The 23597-nt window shown below is 44.4% G+C and overlaps 1 protein-coding gene across 4 annotated transcripts; it reads left to right on the top strand.

Moving 5' to 3' along the window:
• The first annotated feature begins 334 nt into the window (after window positions 1–334).
• On the top strand, window positions 335–22596 carry spag1a (sperm associated antigen 1a). 4 transcript variants are annotated; one of them, XR_004203805.1, is made up of 9 exons: window positions 357–768; window positions 3037–3136; window positions 5942–6094; window positions 6258–6394; window positions 12821–12962; window positions 16643–16769; window positions 20108–20245; window positions 21111–21235; window positions 21742–22596. XR_004203805.1 is itself a non-coding variant. In XM_031794985.1 (8 exons), the coding sequence occupies exons 1-8, from the start codon at window positions 429–431 to the stop codon at window positions 21114–21116; spliced, it is 1143 nt and encodes a 380-aa protein (XP_031650845.1). In that variant the 5' UTR covers window positions 335–428; the 3' UTR covers window positions 21117–22596. The 4 variants fall into 4 exon arrangements, 2 of the variants coding, with proteins under 2 accessions (XP_031650845.1, XP_031650844.1); XR_004203804.1 differs by having other exon boundaries at window positions 20108–20293; XM_031794985.1 differs by having other exon boundaries at window positions 335–768; window positions 21111–22596.
• Window positions 22597–23597: the final 1001 nt, after the last annotated feature.

Raw genomic sequence — 23597 nt, 5'->3', positions numbered from 1 at the left:
TTCCATTTAGGATGTATAGTAGTGCACTACTTAGGGAATAGGATTCCATTTAGGATGTATAGTAGTGCACAACTTAGGGAATAGGATTCCATTTAGGATGTAGCATATTTCACTGGTTTCCCAGAGAGTTCTGTTCCTGAAGTGTCTCCAGAGGAATATCCTCATTCTTCCCTGACATCACCTAACTGCTGGCAGCATAACTGGCTCCTCTTTCCTGCCAAGCACCAGTTCTCCCTCATGCAGTGGCCTCATGAAATATATCTCTCCTCTCTCAGCACTGCAATGCAACAACACCGCCCCCTTTTGTGATGTCACTGCTGACTCCACCAGTAGGGGCGTGTCCTGACACCAGATCTTCCATCCAGCTTAGACTAGGCTGCTGCTCTAGGGGGAGGAAAGCTTTGACACTGCAGCGTACAGAGATAATAATGGGGAATGCACAGGATAAGCCCTCTGGATCCGGGGGGGCTAAAACGGACCAGTCCACCCCAGGATTCAGGAGGAGAAGCAGAGCCGGGAGTACGGAGAAGCCCAAGGCAGGGAAGGGTCCCCCAGAGAAGGGGTCGATGGCCAACGGAGCCACCCAGGGGGACAGGAACCAGAGTAAGGACATCCCACCAGACACCAGCTATCTGGACGCCCCCGCTGGAGCTCTGCCGCCCCACCTGGGCCGGCTCAAGAACGAGGGTAACCACCTCTTCAAAAAAGGACAGTTTGCAGATGCTGTGGAGAAATACTCTGCAGCCATCGATGGCTGCTGTGACGCAGGTGGAGTACAATCAATAGCAGTGGCTTGTTACAGAGTTTGATGTCTCAGGATGGGGTTTAGTCTCAGAGTTCATGACCTCATACATGTCTTTGATGTGTGTTTCATCTCAGCAGGCAGCAGCGTGTTACTCAATCAGGACCGGCTCTAGCCTTTTGGGGGCCCTAAGCTAGATTTGGTTGGGGGGCCTCACACCTTATCTTTGCGGGTGTTTGAAAAGCCAGAAATTTCAGTTAGTTTTGGTGGGATGGAGTTTTGGCCTTCCATGGTGACATCACCATGTGTTAAATTAGTTAATCGACCAATAAGAAAGAGAGTTCCCAACCTCTCTCTCAATAACAGCACATTCTTTGTTTCCCCCTCGCCACTCCTTGACAGTTCTAGCAAAATTCTTGATTAAGAAATTGCCTTTTGCTAAGAAGCTATTTTAGTTTATTTTGAACCATTTTAATTTAAAACAATCTCAGTAAGGTATTTAATGTTACAAGAAATGATTTATTATTGAGATAAAAACTGCTGCATTGGACCATTAAAGCATGTTTCCTGCAATTCTTATTCTACACATTTTCACATGGGGCAGAGAGGAAGTTGCAATTGTACAACACATTTTATGCAATTCTACCCATTTTGCCATGGGGTGGAGATATTTATTTAGCAGTTTTAGAGCAAATTTCCTGCAATTCTATACATTTTACATGGCTTATGCTGTGTTAATGACATCTGAGTGAGAATGACGAAGAAAATCAATGGGGGCCCCCTGGAGGTCAGGGCCCCTGGACATGTGCCCTGCGTGCCCGGTCGCTATTTGGCCATGATTAATACAAGTTTAGATAGCTGGCAAAAGAAAATGTTAGCTGGCGGCTAATTGAGTGACTGTCGGTGATGGACATAACAAGACAAACTGCTGATGCACAACCACATTTCTAAATTCTACTATTTTAACTCTCAATAGTACGTTGAGACCCCGACTGAGTTCCAAATTTACAACAACAACAAAAATGTCAAGTGACCGCTTATATTGCTTATGCCTGGAACCGGCCCTGAACTTAATATTTCAGGTTCCAGCAGTGAAGGAAAGTGGGTTAGTGCAAAATCCATTTGATATAACTGAGGAAACAGGCCTACACCAGATGTTTTAACAGGAAACAGGCCTACACTAGATGTTTTAACAGGAAACAGGCCCAACACCAGATGTTTTAACAGGACACAGGCCTACACTAGATGTTTTAACAGGAAACAGGCCTATACTAGATGTTTTAACAGGAAACAGGCCTACAATAGATGTTTTAACAGGAAACAGGCCCAACACCAGATGTTTTAACAGGACACAGGCCTACACTAGATGTTTTAACAGGAAACAGGCCTACACTAGATGTTTCTACAGGAAACAGGCCTACACTAGATGTTTTAACAGGAAACAGGCCTACACTAGATGTTTTAACAGGAAACAGGTCCAACACCAGATGTTTTAATAGGAAACAGGCCTACACTAGATGTTTTAACAGGACACAAGCCCAACACTATATGTTTTAACAGGTCACAGGACTAAGAGGCCCACTGTCAGTGATGTAGGATATGGTGGGTACTTGAATAATGACAATGAAGGTAGTCATAAGGACTGCGACAGGAAGATCATGTTCCTCCCAGCTGCTGTGTGTGTGTCATGGAGGAAATGGGTATTAGACCCAGGTTCACGTTAAGTGTCACTCGTTCCTAGTTTCTACAGGGTCCATTTCCTGACACAGGCCTCTTTGTTGTCATTGGGCTTTATGATAGTCATCCCATAGCCCTCATAAGCCAATCCCTATTGCTGGTAGTGTGTCTGGAGTATGGGCTCGTGACATGCTGCTGCGTAGGCATTAACATTACACTCCTGCAAATTGGATTCAGTTGAATTTCCAAAACGTCATGAAAGCTCGTGGGTGGCAACACAAATAGATGCTAGTAGCAGGGAAAAACACAACAGCCAACAACATTTTCTAGACTGACAGGAATCCATCACTACTGTGTAATGACTGTTGATGGTCAACAATGGCTGATGCTGCAGATTGAGCTCCTTGGAGAAAGGGCAGTGGAAAGCCTTTTCCTTGTAAATGGATTGACCATGCAAACTGTACGGTGTGCACACACACACACTCAACACCATAGTCTGTCCTATTAACAAGTTTAACTGAGATCTGAGCAGAGTATGGACAAAATGCTCTCTGTTATTTTATAATTATATTTTTATTTAAATGACTTTGAAATACAAGTTGTCTTTGTTGTTAAAGGTATAGAGAGTGGAGAGGACCTGTGTATTCTCTACTCTAACAGAGCTGCTTGCTACCTGAAGGATGGGAGCAACACAGAGAGTATCCAGGACTGCACCAGGTGAGGAGGCCTTGCTATCGCCCCTTCTACAGGCCAATACTCTTCTACATCTGTGTCCCAAATGGAACCCTATTCCAGATATAATGCATTACTGTTGACCAGGGCCCTGGTTATAGTGCACTATATAGGGCATATGGTGCCATTTGAAACACATCCCACCTCTCCCTGGGCTCAGTAAACATGTTAATAGTGGCAGGAGTATTAGGATGTCTGAGAGACAGAGTATTAGGCTGTCTGAGAGAGACAGAGTATTAGGCTGTCTGAGAGACAGAGAGAGACAGACTATTAGGCTGTCAGAGAGAGACAGACTATTAGGCTGTCAGAGAGACAGAGTATTAGGCTGTCTGAGAGACAGAGTATTAGGCTGTCAGAGAGAGACAGAGTATTAGGCTGTCTGAGCGAGACAGAGTATTAGACTGTCAGAGAGAGACAGCGAGAGACAGAGTATTAGGCTGTCTGAGAGACAGAGTATTAGGCTGTCTGAGAGAGACAGAGTATTAGGCTGTCTGAGAGACAGAGTATTAGGCTGTCAGAGAGAGACAGCGAGAGACAGAGTATTAGAATGTTTGAGAGACAGAGTACTAGGCTGTCTGAGAGACAGAGTATTAGGCTGTCAGAGAGACAGAGTATTAGGCTGTCAGAGAGACAGAGTATTAGGCTGTCTGAGAGACAGAGTATTAGGCTGTCAGAGAGAGACAGAGTATTAGACTGTCTGAGCGAGACAGAGTATTAGACTGTCTGAGCGAGACAGAGTATTAGACTGTCTGAGCGAGACAGAGTAGTAGACTGTCTGAGCGAGACAGAGTATTAGACTGTCTGAGCGAGACAGAGTATTAGACTGTCTGAGCGAGACAGAGTATTAGACTGTCTGAGCGAGACAGAGAGAGACAGAGTATTAGGTTGTCTGAGAGAGACAGAGAGAGACAGAGTATTAGGTTGTCTGAGAGAGACAGAGTATTAGACTGTCTGAGCGAGACAGAGAGAGACAGAGTATTAGGCTGTCAGAGAGAGACATAGTATTAGGTTGTCTGAGAGAGACAGAGTATTAGGTTGTCTGAGAGAGACAGAGAGAGACAGAGTATTAGGTTGTCTGAGAGAGACAGAGTATTAGGCTGTTAGAGAGAGACAGAGAGAGACAGAGTATTAGGCTGTTAGAGAGACAGAGTATTAGGCTGTCTGAGAGAGACAGAGTATTAGGTTGTCTGAGAGAGACAGAGTATTAGGCTGTTAGAGAGAGACAGAGTATTAGGCTGTTAGAGAGAGACAGAGAGAGACAGAGTATTAGGCTGTTAGAGAGAGACAGAGTAGTAGGTTGTCTGAGAGAGACAGAGAGAGACAGAGTATTAGGCTGTCTGAGAGAGACAGAGTATTAGGCTGTTAGAGAGAGACAGAGTATTAGGTTGTCTGAGCGAGACAGAGTATTAGGCTGTTAGAGAGAGACAGAGTATTAGGTTGTCTGAGAGAGACAGAGTATTAGGCTGTTAGAGAGAGACAGAGTATTAGGCTGTTAGAGAGAGACAGAGTATTAGGCTGTCAGAGAGAGACAGAGTATTAGGCTGTTAGAGAGACAGATTATTAGGCTGTTAGAGAGAGACAGAGTATTAGGTTGTCAGAGAGAGACAGAGTATTAGGCTGTTAGAGAGAGACAGAGAGAGACAGAGTATTAGGCTGTTAGAGAGAGACAGAGTATTAGGTTGTCTGAGAGAGACAGAGTATTAGGCTGTTAGAGAGAGACAGAGAGAGACAGAGTATTAGGCTGTTAGAGAGAGACAGAGTATTAGGCTGTCAGAGAGAGACAGAGTATTAGGCTGTTAGAGAGACAGATTATTAGGCTGTTAGAGAGAGACAGAGTATTAGGTTGTCAGAGAGAGACAGAGTATTAGGCTGTTAGAGAGAGACAGAGAGAGACAGAGTATTAGGCTGTCTGAGAGACAGAGTATTAGGCTGTTAGAGAGACAGAGTATTAGGTTGTCTGAGAGAGACAGAGTATTAGGTTGTCTGAGAGAGACAGAGTATTAGGTTGTCAGAGAGAGACAGAGTATTAGGCTGTTAGAGAGAGACAGAGAGAGACAGAGTATTAGGCTGTCTGAGAGACAGAGTATTAGACTGTCTGAGAGAGACAGAGTATTAGGCTGTTAGAGAGAGACAGAGTATTAGGCTGTTAGAGAGAGACAGAGTATTAGGCTGTTAGAGAGAGACAGAGTATTAGGCTGTCTGAGAGACAGAGTATTAGGTTGTCTGAGAGACAGAGAGAGACAGAGTATTAGGTTGTCTGAGAGACAGATTTCCAGTCTGTATTAAACTCATTCATGCTCATCATGTGGTTGTTGTTGTAGTGTTTAACACATGTTCGTGGCACTACAAACACATTATTCACAGACTGTCTGCCTCTGTTTACAGACTGTCTGCCTCTGTTCACAGACTGTCTGCCTCTGTTCACAGACTGTCTGCCTCTGTTCACAGACTGTCTGCCCTCTGTTCACAGACTGTCTGCCTCTGTTTACAGACTGTCTGCCTCTGTTCACAGACTGTCTGCCTCTGTTTACAGACTGTCTGCCTCTGTTCTGCCTCTGCTTATAGGTTAGACAAATGGCATGTGTTTTAGGTTTCCATCCACACACACCATCTCTCTATCACGTGTTTCTAAATGGCAGACATTATCTGCTGCAGCCTAGAGTGTCAGGACTGAGGTGAAGTCTTGTCCCACCACCTGGAACACAACGTGACCAAACGCAAAGTGGGGGTTGTGATCCTCTCTCTGTCTCTCTCACTCTCTCTCCCTCCCTCTGATCCTATTAACCCCAGGGCATTGGATCTTCAGCCCTTCTCCCTGAAGCCCCTCCTCCGCAGGGCCACGGCCTATGAGTCAATGGAACGTTACCGACAGGCCTACGTGGATTTTAAGACTGTTCTGCAGATAGACATCGGGGTGCAGGCGGCACACGACAGTGTCCACAGGTAAACCAAGGATTTAAAGCAGCCCACCTCAGAGGACATTGTGTATGGCCATACAACCATGACAGTGGTTCCCCTGCAGTGAAATTCTGATGTGAAAATGAACTTGCAGTTGTCTCTGTCAATATGGTGTCAGGGTTTATTTTAGGAGTGTGTTTTCCTCCAGGATCACCAAGCAGCTTATTGAGCAAGACGGCCCTGACTGGAGACAGAAGCTTCCGGAGATCCCTCTAGTCCCACTGTCAGCTCAGCAGCACCACAGGCAGAAAGACCCCAGCGCTGAGCTGGTCCAGGCTAGAGAAGGTCAGAGGTCACTTCCTGTTTACTGGCTAGCCACATCACATCCTGGTTACTGGCTAGCCGTACCGTGAAATGACCAGATATTTTTTTAACCTTTATTTAACTAGGCAAGTCAGTTAATTAAGAACAAAGTATTATTTTCAATGATGGCCTAGGAACAGTGGGTTAACTGCCTGTTCAGGTGGAGAACGACAGATTTGTACCTTGTCAGCTCAGGGATATGAACTCTAACCAATGCTCTAACCACTAGGCTACCCACTAGTTCAGACCTAGCAGATATCAAACAGTTTGAACATGTTTCATCGTGATCTAATTTAAAAACAACTTTTATTTATTTTATAAAAAATAAAAAATAAATTTCACCTTTATTTAACCAGGTAGGCTAGTTGAGAACACCTTTATTTAACCAGGTAGGCTAGTTGAGAACACCTTTATTTAACCAGGTAGGCTAGTTGAGAACACCTTTATTTAACCAGGTAGGCTAGTTGAGAACACCTTTATTTAACCAGGTAGGCTAGTTGAGAACACCTTTATTTAACCAGGTAGGCTAGTTGAGAACACCTTTATTTAACCAGGTAGGCTAGTTGAGAACACCTTTATTTAACCAGGTAGGCTAGTTGAGAACACCTTTATTTAACCAGGTAGGCTAGTTGAGAACAAGTTCTCATTTGCAACTGCGACCTGGCCAAGATAAAGCAAAGCAGTGTGAACAGACAACAACACAGAGTTACACATGGAGTAAACAAAACAGTTAATAATACAGTAGAACAAAAGAAAACAAAAAGTCTATATGCAGTGTGTGCAAATGAGGTAAGTTAAGGGAGTGAAGGAAATAAATAGGCCATGGTGGCGAAGTAATTACAATATAGCAATTAAAACACTGGAATGGTAGATGTGCAGAAGATGAATGTGCAAGTAGAGATACTGGGGTGCAAAGGAGCAAAATAAATAAATAAATACAGTATGGGGATGAGGTAGATTGGATGGGCTATTTATAGATGGGCTATGTACAGGTACAGTGATCTGGGAGCTGCTCTGACAGCTGGTGCTTAAAGCTAGTGAGGGAGATATGAGTCTCCAGCTTCAGAGATTTTTGCAGTTCCTTCCTGTCATTGGCAGCAGAGAACTGGAAGGAAAGACCAGGTATTGAACTTGGGTTGTCCATGCAATTCAAGACAGCTTTAGTCCACTGAGCTAAAGCCTAGGCAATACACAAGTCTTCAGGTCTGAGGAAAGGATTACTCATCACAATGAAACATGCGAAGTTGATCAAATCCATCCAAGTGCTGAAGTTGTGTTCTTGATCTAATAGCTGCAACATATAGATATATAAGTGTGTCACAGGGAATCTGAGTGAATGGTAGAAGTATTCCTGATGAGGTGTCTCAAGGGGAATCAATGAATTATGTAGAGTGTAACCTAATACCCACGGGTCTGCCAGTCACAGTGACAATGGCACCGGAGGGGACGGCTGCCGTTTTACAGGCTCCTAACCAATTGTGCTATTTTGTGTTTTTTTGGTTGTTGTTTTGAACTTATTTTGTACATAATGTTTCTGACCGAAAAGAGCTTCTGGATATCAGAACAGCAATTACTGACCTCAAACTGGACAAAGATTTATTTTTTTATGAGTCTGACGCGAAGGATATACTGTTGCTCCCGGACCAGGCCCAAATCCCCATCATTCACATGAAGAGGAGACGGAGATCCGATTCCCTGACTTTCCATAACAAAGCCATCACCTACAAAGAGATGAACCTGGAGAAGAGTCCCCTAATCAAGCTGGTCCTGGGGCTCTGATCACAAACACAAACACACCCCACAGAGCCCCAGGACAGCAACACAACAAGACCCAACCAAATCATGAGGACACAAATAGATAATTACTTGGAAAGAATTTACAAAACAACTGAGCAAACTAGAATGCTATTTGGCCCTAAACAGAGAGTACACAGTGGCAGAATACCTGAGCACAGTGACTGACCCAAAATTAAGGAAAGCTTTGACTATGTACAGACTCGGTGAGCATAGCTTTGCTATTGAGAAAGGCCACTATAGGCAGACCTGGTTCTGAAGAGAAGACAGGCTATGTGCAACACTGCCCACAAAATTAGGTAGAAACTGAGCTGCACTTCGGAACCTTCTGCCAAATGTATGCCCATATTAAAGACACATATTTCCCTCAGATTACACAGGCCCCCAAATATATATATATTTTTGATAAACTCCCATATCTATTGGGTGAAATCCCCAGTGTGCCATCACAGCACCAAGATTTGTAACCTGCTGCCACAAGAAAAGGGAAACCAGTGAAGAACAAACACCATTGTAAATTCAACCCATATTTATGTTTATTTATTTTCCCTTTTGTACTTTAACTATTTGCACATCGTTGCAACACTGTATTTAGACATAATATGACAATTGAAATGTCTTTATTATTTTGGGAACTATTGTAAATGTTATACTTACTGTTCACCTTTTATTATTTATTTCACATTTATTTATTATCCATTTCACTTGCTTTTGCAATGTAAACATGTGTTTCCCGAGCCAAGGCCCCTTGAATTTAATTGATAAAGGGGGCACAGATCTGGGTGCCTTGTGAGAATTCGTCGGCGAGTGGGTAACCCGCCTCTACCATCCGTGCTACTGGCCAACGTGCAATCACTGGAGAATAAACTGGATGAGCTCCGTTCGAGACTATCCTACCAACAGAGACATTAAAAACTGTGATATCTTATGTTTCACCGACGACACAGATAATATACAGTTGGCTGGGTTTTCCGTGCATTGGCAAGACAGAACAGCAACCTCTGGTAAGACGAGGGGTGGTGCTTGCCTGAGGTAAAGTACCTAATGATAAGCTGTAGACCACACGATCTACCAAGAGAGTTCTCATCTATATTTTTCATTGCTGCCTATTTACCACCGCAAACCGATGCTGGCACTAAGACTGCACTCAACCAACTGTATGTATAAAGTCATACATAATCATTTTAAATTTTATTTTATTTAACCTTTATATAACCAGGCAAGTCAGTGAAGAACAAATTCTTATTTACAATGTCGGCCTACCCCGGCCAAACCCAGACGACGCTGGGCCAATTGTGCGCCGCCCTTCGGGACTCCCAATTGCGGCCTGATGTAAAACAGCCTGGATTCGAATCTGGCAAATCTGACCATAATTCTATCCTCCTGATTACTGTTTACAAGCAAAAACTAAAGCAGGAAGTACCAGCGACTCGCTCAATACGGAAGTGGTCAGATGAAGCAAATGCTACGCAACCGGACTGTTTTGCTAGCACAGACTGGAAAATGTTCCGGGATTCATCCAATGAAATTGAAGAGTATACCACCACAGCCAACGGCTTCATCAATAAGTGCATTGAGGACGTCATCCCTACAGTGACTGTACGTACATATCCCAACCAGAAGCCATGGATCACAGGAAACATCCTCACTGAGATAAAGGCTAGAGCTTCCGCTTTCAAGGAGCAAGCCGCTTATAAGAAATCCCGCTATTCCCTCAGACAAACCATCAAACAGGCAAAAGCGTCAATACAGTACTAAGATTGAATCCTACAACACCGGCTCTGACACTCGTCGGATGTGGCAGGGCTTGCAAACTATTACGGACTACAAAGAGAAACCCAGCCCTGAGCTTCACAGTGACTTGAGCCTACCAGATGGGCTAATTTTCTTTTTATGCTCGCTTTGAGGCAGCACCAGCTGTTCCAGACGCTTTCCATAGCTGATGTGAGCAAGACCTTTAAACATGTCAACATTCAGAAGGCCGTGGGGCAATTACCAGGACGTGTACTCGGAGCATGTGTGGACCGACTGGCAAATGTCTTCACTGACAATTTCAACCTTTCCCTGATTGAGTCTGTAATACCAACATGTTTCAAGCAGACCACCACAGTCCCTGTGCCCAAGAATGCAAACGTAACCTGTCTAAATGACCACCGCCACATAGCACTCAGGTCGGTAGCCATGAAATGCTTTGAAAGGCTGGTCATGGCTCACATCATCACCATCATGCCTGAAACTCTAGACCCACTCCAAATCGCATACCGCCCAAACAGATCCACAGATGGTGCAAACTCAATTGCACTCCACACTGCCCTTTCCCACTTGGACAAAAGGTACATTACTGTATGTGAGAATGCTGTTCATTGATTACAGCTCAGTGTTCAACACCATAGAGCCCCCAATGCTCATCACTAAACTAAGGACACTGGGACTAAACACCTCCCTCTGCAATTGGATCCTGGACTTCCTGACGGGCCGCCCCCAGGTGGTAAGGGTAGGCAACAACACATCTGCCACGCTGATCCACAACACGGAGGCCCCTCAGGGGTGCATGCTCAGTCCCCTCCTGTACTCCCTGTTCACTCATGTCTGCATGGCCAAGCATGACTCCAACAGCATCATTAAATTTGCTTATGACATAATGGTGGTAGGCCTGATCAACGACAACGATGAGACAGCCTATAGGGAGAGAACTGGCAGTGTGGTGCCAGGACAACAACCACTCCCTCAACCCGAGCAAGACAAAGGAGCTGATCGTGGACTATAGGAAAAGGAGGGCTGGACACGCCCCCATTCTCAGCGACAGGGCTGTAGTGGAGCGGGTTGAGATCTTCAAGTTCCCTGGTGTCCACATCACCAACAAACTATCATGGTCCAAACACACCAAGACAGTTGTAAAGAGGGCACAACAATGTCTATAACAATGTCTATATTTATGAAAATATTTGTCATGGGTCCCCAGATCCTCAAAAAATTATACAGCTGCACCATCAACAGCATGCTGTCTGGTTGCATCACCGCTACAGAAGGTAGTGAGTATGGCCCAGTACATCACTGGGGCCAAGCTTCCTCCCAACCAGGAGCTCTATACTAGGTCGGTGTCAGAGGAAGGCCCCAAAAATGGTCAAAGATTCCAGCCACCCTTGTCATAAACTGTTCTCTCCACTACTGTATGGCAAGCAGTACCGGAGCACCAAGTCTAGGTCCAAGAGGCTTCTAAACAGCCCCGTTTTGTTTTTACACTCGCTAGAGTGTAGCCTGATACCCACGGGTCAGCCAGTCAGAGTGTGGTAGTTCTGTAGAGTGTAACCTGATACCCACGGGTCAGCCAGTCACAGTGTGGTAGTTATGTAGAGTGTAACCTGATACCCACGGGTCAGCCAGTCACAGTGTGGTAGTTATGTAGAGTGTAACCTGATACCCACAGGTCAGCCAGTCACAGTGTGGTAGTTATGTAGAGTGTAACCTGATACCCACGGGTCAGCCAGTCACAGTGTGGTAGTTATGTAGAGTGTAACCTGATACCCACGGGTCAGCCATTCAGAGTGTGGTAGTTATGTCGAGTGTAACCTGATACCCACGGGTCAGCCAGTCACAGTGTGGTAGTTATGTAGAGTGTAACCTGATACCCACGGGTCAGCCAGTCACAGTGTGGTAGTTATGTAGAGTGCAACCTGATACCCACGGGTCAGCCAGTCACAGTATGGTAGTTATGTAGAGTGTAACCTGATACCCACGGGTCAGCCAATCAGAGTGTGGTAGTTATGTAGAGTGTAACCTGATACCCACGGGTCAGCCAGCCACAGTATGGTAGTTATGTAGAGTGTAACCTGATACCCACAGGTCAGCCAGTCACAGTGTGGTAGTTATGTAGAGTGTAACCTGATACCCACAGGTCAGCCAGTCACAGTGTGGTAGTTATGTAGAGTGTAACCTGATACCCACAGGTCAGCCAGTCACAGTGTGGTAGTTATGTAGAGTGTAACCTGATACCCACAGGTCAGCCAGTCACAGTGTGGTAGTTATGTAGAGTGTAACCTGATACCCACAGGTCAGCCAGTCACAGTGTGGTAGTTATGTAGAGTGTAACCTGATACCCACAGGTCAGCCAGTCACAGTGTGGTAGTCATGGAACAAACAGGGTCTGGTTGCCTGGCTGCTGCTGGCTCCCTTCAGGCTTCAGCATGACAACATTCTGTTGATTATCTCACCACAGACCGACCGTTAGTTTTTACCCACCGTCCAGAGTCAGACTGGTAGAAAGAGATTGTCCATGCAGATTATTCAGAAATAGATACAGATTAATAAAACAGGGTCTGTCATGTGAGACACCAGCACTCCTTAAGGGAGCACTTTAATCAGACTTCTCTACCCAGACTACCCAGTGTGCTGAATATGAAATGTCATATCTGTTGAGTTGACCAGAATGGTGTGCTGTGGATTAGACCAGTCAGCTTTTGCTCATTTGACATTAGAAGTCATTGTAGGAAAGTTTTTTAAATATTTACAGTCAGCTAGAAGTAGTTTAATTAGTTAGAATAACAAATCATATTGCTCTGAGTCTGCAGATTTCCTCTTGCATCACTACTGATAACTGCTTCTCTCTCTCCGCAGCCAAAAAAGCAGAGGCTCGCTTTGCCTCTCTCAAAACAGAAGGAAATGAGCATGTGAGGAAAAGCCAGTTCCATGACGGTCTAGAAAAGTACAGTGAATGCCTTAAGATCAAACCTGACGAGTGTTCCTGCTTTACCAACAGGTGACCCCTAACCCTGCTCAGCATACTAACCCTAATCCTGCTAGCATACTAACCCTAACCCTGCTCAGCATACTAACCCTAATCCTGCTAGCATACTAACCCTAACCCTGCTAGCATACTAACCCTAACCCTGCTAGCATACTAACCCTAACCCTGCTAGCATACTAACCCTAACCCTGTTAGCATACTAACCCTAACCCTGTTAGCATACTAACCCTAACCCTGCTAGCATACTAACCTTAATCCTGCTAGTATACTAACCCTAACCCTGTTAGGATACTAACCCTAACCCTAACCCTGCTAGCATACTAACCCTAACCCTAATCCTAATCCTGCTAGCATACTAACCCTAACCCTGTTAGCATACTAACCCTAACCCTGCTAGCATACTAACCCTAACCCTGCTAGCATACTAACCCTAACCCTGCTAGCATACTAACCCTGCTAGCATACTAACCCTAATCCTGTTAGCATACTAACCATAATCCTAATAGCATACTAACCCTAACCTGACAAGTGTTCCTGCTTTAGCAACAGGTGACCCCTAATCCTTCAGATCAAACCTAAGTTAATACTTACAGTAGATCATAGGAAGTGCTTATAGACAAGATTTACATTTGAGTTATTCAGCAGATAGATCTCCAGAGCCACTTACAGTTAGTGAATTCATCATAACCACATATCTCAGTCAAGTCCATTTTTCCTCAGTAATGTCCATGCTAGTAGGGGGAAGTCCATTTTTCCTCAGTAATGTCCATGTTAGTAGGTGGAAGTCCATTTTTCCTCAGTAATGTCCATGCTAGTAGGGGGAAGTCCATTTTTCCTCAGTAATGTCCATGCTAGTAGGGGGAAGTCCATTTTTCCTCAGTAATGTCCATGCTAGTAGGGGGAAGTCCATTTTTCCTCAGTAATGTCCATGCTAGTAGGGGGAAGTCCATTTTTCCTCAGTAATGTCCATGCTAGTAGGGGGAAGTCCATTTTTCCTCAGTAATGTCCATGCTAGTAGGGGGAAGTCCATTTTTCCTCAGTAATGTCCATGCTAGTAGGGGGAAGTCCATTTTTCCTCAGTAATGTCCATGCTAGTAGGGGGAAGTCCATTTTTCCTCAGTAATGTCCATGCTAGTAGGGGGAAGTCCATTTTTCCTCAGTAATGTCCATGCTAGTAGGGGGAAGTCCATTTTTCCTCAGTAATGTCCATGCTAGTAGGGGGAAGTCCATTTTTCCTCAGTAATGTCCATGCTAGTAGGGGGAAGTCCATTTTTCCTCAGTAATGTCCATGCTAGTAGGGGGAAGTCCATTTTTCCTCAGTAATGTCCATGCTAGTAGGGGGAAGTCCATTTTTCCTCAGTAATGTCCATGCTAGTAGGGGGAAGTCCATTTTTCCTCAGTAATGTCCATGCTAGTAGGGGGAAGTCCATTTTTCCTCAGTAATGTCCATGCTAGTAGGGGGAAGTCCATTTTTCCTCAGTAATGTCCATGCTAGTAGGGGGAAGTCCATTTTTCCTCAGTAATGTCCATGCTAGTAGGGGGAAGTCCATTTTTCCTCAGTAATGTCCATGCTAGTAGGGGGAAGTCCATTTTTCCTCAGTAATGTCCATGCTAGTAGGGGGAAGTCCATTTTTCCTCAGTAATGTCCATGCTAGTAGGGGGAAGTCCATTTTTCCTCAGTAATGTCCATGCTAGTAGGGGGAAGTCCATTTTTCCTCAGTAATGTCCATGCTAGTAGGGGGAAGTCCATTTTTCCTCAGTAATGTCCATGCTAGTAGGGGGAAGTCCATTTTTCCTCAGTAATGTCCATGCTAGTAGGGGGAAGTCCATTTTTCCTCAGTAATGTCCATGCTAGTAGGGGGAAGTCCATTTTTCCTCAGTAATGTCCATGCTAGTAGGGGGAAGTCCATTTTTCCTCAGTAATGTCCATGCTAGTAGGGGGAAGTCCATTTTTCCTCAGTAATGTCCATGCTAGTAGGGGGAAGTCCATTTTTCCTCAGTAATGTCCATGCTAGTAGGGGGAAGTCCATTTTTCCTCAGTAATGTCCATGCTAGTAGGGGGAAGTCCATTTTTCCTCAGTAATGTCCATGCTAGTAGGGGGAAGTCCATTTTTCCTCAGTAATGTCCATGCTAGTAGGGGGAAGTCCATTTTTCCTCAGTAATGTCCATGCTAGTAGGGGGAAGTCCATTTTTCCTCAGTAATGTCCATGCTAGTAGGGGGAAGTCCATTTTTCCTCAGTAATGTCCATGCTAGTAGGGGGAAGTCCATTTTTCCTCAGTAATGTCCATGCTAGTAGGGGGAAGTCCATTTTTCCTCAGTAATGTCCATGCTAGTAGGGGGAAGTCCATTTTTCCTCAGTAATGTCCATGCTAGTAGGGGGAAGTCCATTTTTCCTCAGTAATGTCCATGCTAGTAGGGGGAAGTCCATTTTTCCTCAGTAATGTCCATGCTAGTAGGGGGAAGTCCATTTTTCCTCAGTAATGTCCATGCTAGTAGGGGGAAGTCCATTTTTCCTCAGTAATGTCCATGCTAGTAGGGGGAAGTCCATTTTTCCTCAGTAATGTCCATGCTAGTAGGGGGAAGTCCATTTTTCCTCAGTAATGTCCATGCTAGTAGGGGGAAGTCCATTTTTCCTCAGTAATGTCCATGCTAGTAGGGGGAAGTCCATTTTTCCTCAGTAATGTCCATGCTAGTAGGGGGAAGTCCATTTTTCCTCAGTAATGTCCATGCTAGTAGGGGGAAGTCCATTTTTCCTCAGTAATGTCCATGCTAGTAGGGGGAAGTCCATTTTTCCTCAGTAATGTCCATGCTAGTAGGGGAAGTCCATTTTTCCTCAGTAATGTCCATGCTAGTAGGGGGAAGTCCATTTTTCCTCAGTAATGTCCATGCTAGTAGGGGGAAGTCCATTTTTCCTCAGTAATGTCCATGCTAGTAGGGGGAAGTCCATTTTTCCTCAGTAATGTCCATGCTAGTAGGGGGAAGTCCATTTTTCCTCAGTAATGTCCATGCTAGTAGGGGGAAGTCCATTTTTCCTCAGTAATGTCCATGCTAGTAGGGGGAAGTCCATTTTTCCTCAGTAATGTCCATGCTAGTAGGGGGAAGTCCATTTTTCCTCAGTAATGTCCATGCTAGTAGGGGGAAGTCCATTTTTCCTCAGTAATGTCCATGCTAGTAGGGGGAAGTCCATTTTTCCTCAGTAATGTCCATGCTAGTAGGGGGAAGTCCATTTTTCCTCAGTAATGTCCATGCTAGTAGGGGGAAGTCCATTTTTCCTCAGTAATGTCCATGCTAGTAGGGGGAAGTCCATTTTTCCTCAGTAATGTCCATGCTAGTAGGGGGAAGTCCATTTTTCCTCAGTAATGTCCATGCTAGTAGGGGGAAGTCCATTTTTCCTCAGTAATGTCCATGCTAGTAGGGGGAAGTCCATTTTTCCTCAGTAATGTCCATGCTAGTAGGGGGAAGTCCATTTTTCCTCAGTAATGTCCATGCTAGTAGGGGGAAGTCCATTTTTCCTCAGTAATGTCCATGCTAGTAGGGGGAAGTCAAGTGCGAGTGGCATTTATTTGATTTATTTTTATATGATTGTAAGCACAGTTCTTTATCAGTGTAGTACTGTACACAAAAATTGCCATGATACATGACCACTTTCAAGCCCACTGTCAGTCCTTAACTCCTACCCTTCACCCCCAGAGCCATCTGTTATCTGAGACTGGGTTGTTTTGAAGAGGCCAGACAGGACTGTGACTCCGCCCTCAAGCTGGAACCAACCAATAAGAAGGCCTTCTATAGACGGGCGCTGGCGTTTAAAGGCTTACAGGTGGTTATCTAGTATTCAAAGTTCTAGTTGGTTCAACGCATGTTTTTGTGTGAAGAACAAGGAAAACCAATGAACAAAAAAAACAGAAAAACGGCTTGTTTTTTGTTCACTCAGCAGATAAACCAAAAACAATTAACATGTGGGTGGGGTTTACATGTGGAATGCATTTTATTGGCCAAATGCACAACCAATACTTCCTGTCCCTTCAAAATAGGAGTTCACCCTTCTAACCTCATCTACTATCCATTAAGTCACCAATTAATAGCTATTTATTCATCTATTAATTAAGTCACCAATTAATAGCTATTTATTCATCTATTACTGTAAATGGTTAGCTGGTTAGCAAATTGATCAGAAACCCCCGCCCACCAGTCTCAACGTCAACAGTGAAGAGGCGACTCCAGGATGCTGGCCTTCTAGGCAGAGTTCCTCTGTCCAGTCTCAACGTCAACAGTGAAGAGGCAACTCCGGGATGCTGGCCTTCTAGGCAGAGTTCCTCTGTCCAGTGTCTGTGTTCTTTTGCCCATCTTAATCTTTTATTTTTATTGGCCAGTCTGAGATATGGCTTTTTCTTTGCAACTCTGCCTAGAAGGCCAGCATCCCGGAGTTGCCTCTTTGCTGTTGACGTTGAGACTGGACAGAGGAACTCTGCCTAGAAGGCCAGCATCCAGGAGTCTCCTCTTTGCTGTTGACGTTGAGACTGGTGTTTTTCAGGTACTATTTAATGAACCTGCCAGTTGAGGATTTGTGAGGCGTCTGTTTCTCAAACTAGACACTCTAATATACTCTGCCTAGAAGGCCAGCATCCTGGAGTTGCCTATTTGCTGTTGACGTTGAGACGGGTGTTTTTCAGGTACTATTTAATGAACCTGCCAGTTGAGGACTTGTGAGGCGTCTGTTTCTCAAACTAGACACTCTAATATACTTGTCCTCTTGCTCAGTTGTGCACTGGGGCCTCCCACTACTCTTTCTATTCTGGTTAGAGCCAGTTTGCGCTGTTCTGTGAAGGGAGTAGTACACAGAGTTGTACGAGATCTTCAGTTTCTTGGCAAATTCTCTCATGGAATAGCCTTCATTTCTCAGAACAAGAATAGACTGATGAGTTTCAGAAGAAAGTTCTTTGTTTCTGGCCAATTTGAGCCTGTAATCGAACCAACAAATGCCGATGCTCCAAATACTCAACTAGTCTACAGAAGGCCTCTTTAATCAGCACAACAGTTTTCAGCTGTGCTAACATAATTACAAAAGGGTTTTCTAATTATCACTTAGCCTTTTAAAATTATAAACTTGGATTAGCTAACACAATGTGTCATTGGAACACAGGAGTGATAGTTTCTGATAATGGGCCTCTGTGCACCTACGTAGATATTCCATTTAAAAAATCTGCCGTTTCCAGCCACAATAGTCATTTACAACATTAACAATGTCTACACTGTATTTCTGATCATTTTGATGTTATTTTAACGGACAAACAAGGACATTTCTAAGTGACCCCAAACCTTTGAACGGTGGTGTATGTACAGACAGGGACACTCCAACTCTCCAACATAGTTTACAAAGGCAGTATTTGTTATAAGCAATATAAATAGTATAGTCAGGTAATGATACTCCAAAATATATACTTACAATAAGTAGTACTTTACAGATATGCCCAAAACACTACTTAAATAGTCCTCTAAAGTATTTTTACACCACTGGCATTAATATATGACTTAATAGGTATTAATAGATAGTAGATTAATAGAATGAAGTTAGAAGGATGGACTTCTATTTTGAAGTAGACAGGAACTGTTGCATGTGCATTTGGAAAATGACAGGCATTCCACATGTAACCGCACCCACTTGTGAAAATAGAAACATGTAACCGCACCCACTTGTGAAAATAGAAACATGTAACCGCACCCACTTGTGAAAATAGAAACATGTAACCGCACCCACTTGTGAAAATAGAAACATGTAACCGCACCCACTTGTGAAAATAGAAACATGTAACCGCACCCACTTGTGAAAATAGAAACATGTAACCGCACCCACTTGTGAAAATAGAAACATGTAACCGCACCCACTTGTGAAAATAGAAACATGAAGTCGTTTTTTTGTTTATATGTAAAAAATTATAATTTCAAAACGCCTTTTTCACGTTGCAGATTTTTCTGTTATAAACTTGGAAAAATGTTTTGTGTGAAGAACAAGGAAAACCAATGGACACTATCGCCCTTGAGGATAGAAGAGATGCAACATGTTTTTATTATTATTTTCCAGTCATGTGGTCCAGTGCTGCAGAGGAAGGCCTAGTTAAGCTGCAGCTGGCCCAGAACAGAGCAACACGTCTTGCTCTTCATTGTAATCAGAGGGCTGATATTAATACTATGCATGCCAGTCTATCTTGGCTAAGAGTTGAGGGGAGACTGACTGCATCACTTATTCTTTTTATAAGAAACATTAATGTGTTGAAAATACCAAATGGTTTGCATAGTCAACTTACACGCAGCTCCAGAACAAATTGAAGAAAGCGTACAGTATTATATAGAGCCATTATTGCATGGAACTTCCTTCCATCTCATATTGCTCAAATAAACAGCAAACCTGGTTTAACAAAACTAATAAAGCACACCTCACGGCACAACGCCTCTCCCCTATTGGACCCACAGCACAACGCCTCTCCCCTATTGGACCCACAGCACAACGCCTCTCCCCTATTGGACCCACAGCACAACGCCTCTCCCCTATTGGACCCACAGCACAACGCCTCTCCCCTATTGGACCCACAGCACAACGCCTCTCCCCTATTGGACCTACAGCACAACGCCTCTCCCCTATTGGACCCACAGCACAACGCCTCTCCCCTATTGGACCCACAGCACAACGCCTCTCCCCTATTGGACCCACAGCACAACGCCTCTCCCCTATTGGACCCACAGCACAACGCCTCTCCCCTATTGGACCCACAGCACAACGCCTCTCCCCTATTGGACCCACAGCACAACGCCTCTCCCCTATTGGACCCACAGCACAACGCCTCTCCCCTATTGGACCTAGATAGTTTGTGTGTATTGATATGTAGGATATGTGTGCTGTTTTTAAAAAATGTATTTCTGTTCTTGTCTATTAATGTTCTGTAATGTGTTGTGTTCTGTGTGGATCCCGGGACGAGTAGTTGCAAGAAGTCTAATGGGGATCCTAATAAAATACCAAATACCATTGATTTTTAACCACTTTTTGACATTGTACCTCCCCCTCCCTCTCTCACTCTTTCTCCACACACTCTCACCCTTTCTTCATCCTCACTCTCTTTTCCTCTACCCCACTCTCTTCACCTCCTCTCCCTCCCTTCCCAGGACTACCTGTCTTCCAGCAGTGACCTCCAGGAGGTGTTACAGCTGGACCCCAACGTCCACGAGGCTGAACAGGAGCTGGAGACTGTGACAGGGCTGCTCAGACAGAGCCTCATGGACGGAGCCCAACTCACACCCAGGGTAGATACCCAACTCACACCTAGGGTAGATACCCAACACACACCCAGGGTAGGTACCCAACACACACCCAGGGTAGATACCCAACACACACCCAGGGTAGGTGCCCAACACACACCAAGGGTAGGTACTCAACACACACCCAGGGTAGGTACCCAACACACACCCAGGGTAGGTACCCAACACACACCCAGGGTAGATACCCAACATACACCCAGGGTAGATACCCAACATACACCCAGGGTAGATACCCAACACACACCCAGGGTAGATACCCAACACACACCCAGGGTAGATACCCAACACACACCAAGGGTAGGTGCCCAACACACACCAAGGGTAGGTACTCAACACACACCCAGGGTAGATACTCAACACACACCCAGGGTAGATACCCAACTCACACCCAGGATAGATACCTAACACACACCCAGGGTAGGTACCCAACACACACCAAGGGTAGATTCCCAACACACACCCAGGGTAGGTACCCAACACACACCAAGGGTAGGTACTCAACACAAACCCAGGGTAGATACTCAACACACACCCAGGGTAGATACTCAACACACACCCAGGGTAGATACCCAACTCACACCCAGGATAGATACCTAACACACACCCAGGGTAGGTACCCAACACACACCAAGGGTAGATTCCCAACACACACCCAGGGTAGGTACCCAACACACACCAAGGGTAGGTACTCAACACAAACCCAGGGTAGATACTCAACACACACCCAGGGTAGGTACCCAACACACACCAAGGTTAGGTACTCAACACACATCCAGGGTAGGTGCCCAACTCTTTATTCCACCTCAGGTTTGATGTCAGAGATCAGACTGAACTCTTTATTCCACCTCAGGTTTGATGGCAGAGATGAGACTGCCACAGGAGACTGTATAGGAGGCTGATGAAGAGAGAGACTGATGGAGACCTGGGAAGGCTGTTCAGGCCTCATCATCCCTCACAGAGTTGACATGAACTAAGGTGAACTATGCTGGATGTTGGGCTCTGACTCCATCTGCCTTCAAAGAGCATCATTAAAGCATTGCGTCGACAACGGCAGAGCGTTGTTCAATAATTCACAGCAGGCAGCTGCATCCTTCATTTCCATTCTGGAGACTCTAAAGATACTTTAGATGCAATGCAGCTTCTTACATTTACATTTGTCATTTAGCAGATGCTCTTATCCAGAGAGACTTACAGTAGTGAGTCATTTAGCAGACTCTCTTATCCAGAGAGACTTGCAGTTAGTGCATTCTTTACCTCAGCATGCTCAGACCCCCTACAGCAACACACTGTAGAGAAAGGGTGCGTCACAAATGATGCCCTACTCTATAAAGTAAACTATGTTTGACCAGGGCTCATAGGTCTATAATCAAATGTAGTGCACTATATAGGGGATAGGGGTGCCATTTGGGACTCAGACCCAAAATCCTAAAAGCTAGGAGTGACTAGTTTTGCAGAACTATTTGATTTCTTCCCACTAACAGCAGATTATGCAGACCGGCGGTATTACAGATTGGAGAAGCGATCGACAGAAGCTCTAGAAGCACACTGGAACACAATGTGGGAGAGATGTGGTGTGCCTTATTGAGATTCAAGTTGAACCATATATTTGGGAAATGTAATCTGAACCTCAGAGAAATAACATCCTTGCATATATGTAATAAACTGCTGCTTTGATACACTGCAGAGTATTTTACATGAGGAAACCAAAAAATATGTTGCCACTGTATTGACAGTCATGCATGTACCTTTTCAACCTTTAAAGGGCACTGTTGGCTAATGAATGCATAATGAAAGATGGACAACTGTGTATATCATGTACTGTATGCTTTTAATCTCAGGTTCAGTCTTGAACATGACCATGATTGTATGGTAAATGTTAGCTCTGGTCCATGGCGTTAGAGGAATTGTAACGGCCTGGACCAGAGCTAGGTAAATGTGTATAGTAGTCAAACACTGATCTGCTAGTTTTCAGATGTTGCTCTACTGCTTTATAAAATCCCCAAACCCCCTTCAGATAGTAATCTGTTGAGTTAGAGATCAACCCCCTTCAGATAGTTATCTGTTGAGTTAGAGATCAACCCCCTTCAGATAGTAATCTGTTGAGTTAGAGATCAACCCCCTTCAGATAGTAATCTGTTGAGTTAGAGATCAACCCCCTTCAGATAGTTATCTGTTGAGTTAGAGGTATTTCAGTTAGTGTCTGAAACTGATTAATAACAAGCTGCGTGTGTTGAATATATTGTGAATGTTCTGCTTTCACCACAGATTGGTCTATTTAGAACATAGACCCCTCTGAGGTGGTTGTTCATGATTAAACACTTCTGCTTTGTACTGTATACCATGTGTTCATTCTGAAAGATGTCTAGAGTTGACTTCATGCAGTCAGTTACAGTCCTACTGTAGGACTGATGATATGAAGCAACTTACTTGATGACTCTCAGTATTTTAGTTGTCCCGATGACAAATCCATTTTGTATGTTCAACAACAAAGTATTAGCCTGAGTGCCAGTCTGTTTGAGCTGTCATGCCAAACAGTTTGGTTTGAGCTATGGAGTTGGCCAGAGCACAAACAGATCTGGGACCAGGCTACAAAAGGAGACTACAGATCTGGGACCAGGCTACAAAAGGAGACTACAGATCTGGGACCAGGCTATAGAAAGAGACAACCAGATCTGGGACCAGGCTACAAAAGGAGACTACAGATCTGGGACCAGGCTATAGAAAGAGACAACCAGATCTGGGACCAGGCTACAAAAGGAGGTATTGCAGGTACATGAACGTAGATTCGATCCTAATGGAACTGTTTCATTTAACATTTACTAAGACGTCTTCCCTTGTCTCATTCCTGTTGATGAAACTATATCCATTCTTGATGTTGAACCACTTGACTATACCTTTGTGACATACAGTGTAAAAGTGAAAGACACTACACACCTCATCAAGGGTCCTTAGGAGTGAGGAGGGTTCATCCACAGTAGCCTGAGAACTGTTCTGTCTTTGGTAGGCTAGGTGGTTACCAAGTTGGTGTGTCCATCAGAATCTCTTGACTTGTTCAACACAATGATGAGGGGGATGGTTAGCATCTCTTGACTTGATTTTTTTATTTTTTATATTTAAAACATACAATATACTTGCAGTGAAGCCACTCAACAACCACATCACACCAGTCAACTAACAGACTCCAATCCAGAGCGATACACAGAAGCAACTAGGGTCAACGTCCTGCTCAAGAGCATGTTGACAGATCTCCCACAAGGTTTTTACCTCTTGGTGATGTCATTCGAAAACATAACATTAACTTTCACTGCTATGCGGATGACACACAGCTGTACATTTC

Source organism: Oncorhynchus kisutch, linkage group LG17 (assembly GCF_002021735.2).
Source record: "Oncorhynchus kisutch isolate 150728-3 linkage group LG17, Okis_V2, whole genome shotgun sequence".
NCBI lineage: Eukaryota > Metazoa > Chordata > Actinopteri > Salmoniformes > Salmonidae > Oncorhynchus > Oncorhynchus kisutch.
Note: the sequence above shows the minus strand (reverse complement) of the source record. Positions and strands in the feature narration are given on the sequence as shown.